General features: G+C 35.2%; 1 protein-coding gene across 1 annotated transcript; it reads right to left on the bottom strand.

The window, feature by feature from the left end:
- Nucleotides 1–2,177: 2,177 nt before the first annotated feature.
- On the bottom strand, nucleotides 2,178–3,155 carry LOC107061373 (uncharacterized). The gene has a single exon (XM_015310535.1). It carries the CDS (start codon nucleotides 3,153–3,155, stop codon nucleotides 2,178–2,180), a length of 978 nt encoding a protein of 325 aa, XP_015166021.1.
- Between the last annotated feature and the right edge of the window lie 1,976 nt (nucleotides 3,156–5,131).

The raw sequence follows: 5,131 nt of genomic DNA, 5'->3' as shown, positions 1-5,131 counted from the left end.
ATCTGAGATACAAACTCCACTATTCATTGTTGATCTTGTGCTACCATGACATTCTGTGTGAAATTTGTATCCATTAACAAAATACGCAGAATAATATGTAGCGTCTATTAATGATCCATGAGCAAGACTACGCAAGAATTCATTCTCAATGGGATTGCATTGGACCTATTTTTTTAAAATGTAAGACTTAGTAAAATTTAAAACTAAATTTAAGCATGTCAATGTATAAAAGATAATTTCACAATACTCACAAATTCCTTGAACCATATAGAGAAATTTGCTTCAAGACTCGTCTATTTGACCCTGAGATAGATTCGGAAATTCTTCTTGCAAACGTTGTATGAACATACTTCATTACAACAAAATAAGTTAGATTGAAAAGTTGTGATATAAGGATATGTTTATATTATTAAGAAAATAAAATTAACTTTTGTTACCTCACAAACGGCTCAACCTCCTCACAATTTAGTAAGATATAAGTTTGGGCAGCCTTGATTTCTTCAAGGGATAAATCCTTTTTTTTTGCTTCTCCCCATAGTCGACTTGGATGGGAGAATATTGATAAATTTCCTTCAATATCTTCCTTATCCCCACCATCATCATTACTGTCCACGTTATGAATACGTGTCATGACATGAGGTTCAAAATAATGAGAAAACAGTTGTGTTGACTCTGTCATCAAGTACGCTTCACAAATGGAACACTCAACACTAGCTTTGTTTCCAATCATCCTTTTAAGAGTTCCTAGATACCTAAATATATGACAAGTATGGACCATTACATTAGAAGATAAAAATATATATCATACTAGTCACGAATTTTATATAAAGTTTTACATTTACCTTTCAAAAGGGTACATCCATCGATATTGTACAGGTCTAACTATCCTTGCTTCATATGGAAGGTGTACAGGAAGATGTTCCATTGAGTCAAAGAATACGGGAGGAAATATACGTTCTAACTTGCACAAGATTTGTGGGATGTCTCTCTCTAATCTCTCCATGTCATCAACTCGTAGAGTTGTAGAAGTAAGATCTTTGAAAAATAAGCTCAATTCTGTAAGTGCTTGCCACACATTACTAGGAAGTAGTTCGCGAAAGGTAATAGGCAATAGTCGTTGCATGAACACGTGCCAATTATGACTCTTCATGCCAAATATCCTTTTCGCATTTGTGTCTGGACATCTACCCAAATTGGAAACATACCCATCTGGAAACTTTAAGCCTTTCACCCAATTGAACAAGATAGCTCTTGCTTCCTTGTCTATCGTATATACAACTTTGGGATATTTTCCATTACTATCCTTTGCCAATTGAGGTCGATCACAATACTCTACCATATCTTGACGTGATTGTGGATTGTCTTTGGTTTTGTCTTCAAAATTAAGAACTGTCTTAAAAACATTATCAAAGACATTTTTTTCAATATGCATGACATCAAGATTATGTCGAATCATGTTAGATCTCCAATAAGGCAAATCCCAAAATATGCTTCTATTTTTCCATCCGCAAGACTTACATATTCTTCGATTGACTTGTTCTGCATCTAACTCTGTTACTTTTCTTATGTCCAAATCACAAATTTGATTCAATATTTCCTCTCCTGTTCTATAGGGCAGTGGTGATCTTTGGATAGTCTTGCCTTTAAGAAAGTTTTTACGATCTCTCCTAAATGGGTGATGTTGGTCAAGAAACATCCGATGACAGTCAAACCATGATGTTTTCTTACCATGGTTCAATCTAAAGGATTGTGTTTCCTCCATACAATATGGACATGCTAACTTACCTGCAGTACTCCATCCTGATAACATAGAATATGCGGGAAAGTCACTGATTGTCCACATCAAAGCTGCCCTTAGTTAAAAGTTTTGCTTTTTTGAGATGTCAAATGCTTCCACACCTGTCTCCCACAAAAAAAGTCAATTCCTTTATTAGAGGCTGCAATTAAACATCAATTTTATGTTTGGAATTATTTGGCCCCGGAACAATGACTGTTAAGAACATATAAGCTTCTTTCATACACATTCCTGGAGGTAAATTATAAGGTGTGACAATCACTGGCCATAAAGAGTATTTGCTCCCAGACTGACTAAATGGTTGGAAACCATCAGTACATAACCCTAACCTTACATTTCTTGGTTCATCAGCAAAAAAAAGATGAATGTCATTAAAGTGCTTCTAAGCCTCAGAGTCTGATGGATGACGCATTACATCATCCTCTTTTGTATGCTCATGATGCCATCTCATGTCGGCAGCTGTAGCATGGGATGCATATAATCTTTGCAATCTAGGAATCAAAGGAAAATAATACATTTTCTTGTAAGGGATCAATTTCCTCTTACGAGAGCCAATACGACACTTGTATCTATCATGGCCACAAAATGTACAAGATGTAAGGTGTTCATCATCACCCCAATACAACATACATCCTAATTCACAACAATCAATCTTTTCAACTGGCAAACCCAAGCTATGCACTAGTTTCTTGGTCTGATAGTAGCTATCAAGCACTATGTTATCTTCAGGTAAAGCCTTTTTCAACAATTGCATCATTTGGTCATAACCTCTCTGTGACATATTGTTCTCCATTTTAATATTTAACATTCGAGAGACAACAACAAGTTGAGAGACGGAAGAACCGAGATATAATTTTGCATCAGCTGCTTGTAGCAAATCATATAATTTTTGAGACTCGGGATTAGGATCTTCGTCCATTGAAGGCTCACAAGGATGAGATGACTCAGGTTCAATATTGTTGAAAGATTGCCAACTTGATCCCTGGAGAAAGTTGGGACCATAAGCATCTAAAACTATTTGCCGGTATGGGTTATCATATCCTAATTCAGGTTGAGCACTACCATGAATATCTTGACCCGAAGAAATCTCATTGATCACTTCTTTTTCCCCTTGATGCTTCCAAAGAAAATAGTTATCAACAAATCCATACTTATAAAGGTGATGTTTAACAATTTCAACTTCTATGTATCTAAAGTTGTGACACTTTTTACATGGACATCTAACTTTGTCACCACTCATGCGATTCATTTGAGAACATGCATATTGGATAAATTTATCCACGCCATCTATGAAACTAGAGTTTATAGCCCCTCGACCATCCAACCTCTCATACATCCAACTACGCTCTAGATTATTCATGTTCCTATTCATGTTTAAATAAACGAAATAGTTAGTAACAAGCACAAGTTGATTGAGGACTACTTCCAATAACAAGCACATTTTTTAGAACATGCATACTAGAAAGTCACTGATTCTCATTTATATTCAAAATTTGGTCAAAACATACAGATTGGCATAACAAAATCAGTTGCTGAAATTGCTCACTAGGAAAGCTGGAAAAAAAGAATATTAGACAGTCTCAGAAACATCCCCACCAAAATTAGTTCTCCTTGGGATTTATAAAAAGTAATTCGAGAATCTAAGAAATGAAGAGAAGCACATCAAGGATAGGTATGAACACAATTAAATCTTCAATATGATGAACTCACCAACCTCATGGCGGAATGAAATTTCAGTATTCACACTGAAGAACAAACACAATATAAGCTCGAGAGAGAGAGATCAACAAACAAGTTAAAATTTAGAATGTATTCCTCCAGCAAGAACTAATCACAGAAACACCCACAACAACAGAATAAGAATTCTCCAAACTTTTCACTAATCTCTTAAACAAAAAGCTCTAACTCGAATAGTCTCAAGATAATGGCAACAATCTTCATCATAGTTAGATTGAGTAAACAAAATACCTCGGAACTTAAATCTTGAGCTAAATCAGAGATAGAAATGAAGAGTGAGGCTTACTTCAAGCGAATATCAACCAGACCCTGATGATGATGTTATAACAGCAGGGGCCTGCAACATTTTAACATTTCATTACCTTGGTTATTAGCAAGAACATGGAACAATAACAATATAAATAAAAACTAAACACTTAATACAGTAGGCAATGAATCTGATTTTTGTTTTGTTTTCTGAAAAAACAGGCAGAGGAAGAGAACTTCAGCAAGCATCAACATGAGATAATTACTCAATCTCTTCAATCAGAGAAATACTTGAAAGTTCAGAAGATTCAAGGCAACTCTCAACAGGTACGTGGTACTAAAACTATTCTCAACAGGTACGTCGTACTAATATAATTTCCTTCTCTTTATTAACCTCATGACATTCCCCCATATTATTTAGGATGGAAACAAAGAAAGCAATTACTACAGAGATCTTCAAGGGACTTTTGCCAAAAGTGTATCAGTGAGCCAATTTCTGGGCAATACAGTAGCTTAGATTTTAGACAACAATTATATTCATGAATCCCATCTAATTAGGTGAGCCAATATAAAAAATAATTGTTTTGTTTAAAACTGACAAGGTACCATTGAGGCAGCAAGAATTAATTTATACTCTCATTGACAATTGTGGAACCCAAAGTCAATGACCATTTCAACATTAAAATCCAAATGCTTGCTTGAACCCTAATCCCTATTTCCAGAAACATAATTTCTAGAAAAAACTCTATTTTTGGAACACTTAAATTTTTAAAACCCCTATTTTGAGAAAATCCCAATGCTTTAGTTAAAATGAAATGGAAAGAGTTAAGAGTTAAAATAGCATATTTTCATACACCCAAAACACTAAAATCTCTATTTTCAGAAGACGAGTTGAACCGGAAAGCAATGCTTTTGTCAACTGAAGCCATTGATACCCAAATCCAGCGAATCTAACATCCAAATGCAGGAACGAGTTGGGGTTCTTATCTTGCAGAAAGAAGAGTTGAAACTACCCATTTTGAAAATACCACAGCCCTATTGAGATGGAGAGATAAACGAAATTGAAATCGAGATGAGAGATTGAGCTTACAGTGGAGACTTGGAAAGCTAGCAGTGGAGACTTGGAAAGGAGATGAAGAACTTCAATGGAGCTTGCAGTGAGACTTGGAAAGCTTCAATGGAGATGGAGCTTGAGAGAGGCTTCTTTGGAGCGGGAGCTTGAAATGTGGAAATAAATTTGTGCCCTACAATATAATATGACTTTAAAATTTTTTGCAACGGATTTACTGACGGATTCTAACATCCGTCGCTTTCAAATTAATGTATTTATTTAGAAAAAATTATAATGACGGA

Source organism: Solanum tuberosum, unplaced genomic scaffold (assembly GCF_000226075.1).
Source record: "Solanum tuberosum cultivar DM 1-3 516 R44 unplaced genomic scaffold, SolTub_3.0 scf00135, whole genome shotgun sequence".
Taxonomy (NCBI): Eukaryota; Viridiplantae; Streptophyta; class Magnoliopsida; order Solanales; family Solanaceae; genus Solanum; species Solanum tuberosum.
Note: the sequence above shows the minus strand (reverse complement) of the source record. Positions and strands in the feature narration are given on the sequence as shown.

Bases quoted from the DNA above. Each gene is read 5' to 3' on its own strand.
- LOC107061373 (XM_015310535.1), bottom strand. From the start codon at position 3,155: ATGAATAATCTAGAGCGTAGTTGGATGTATGAGAGGTTGGATGGTCGA.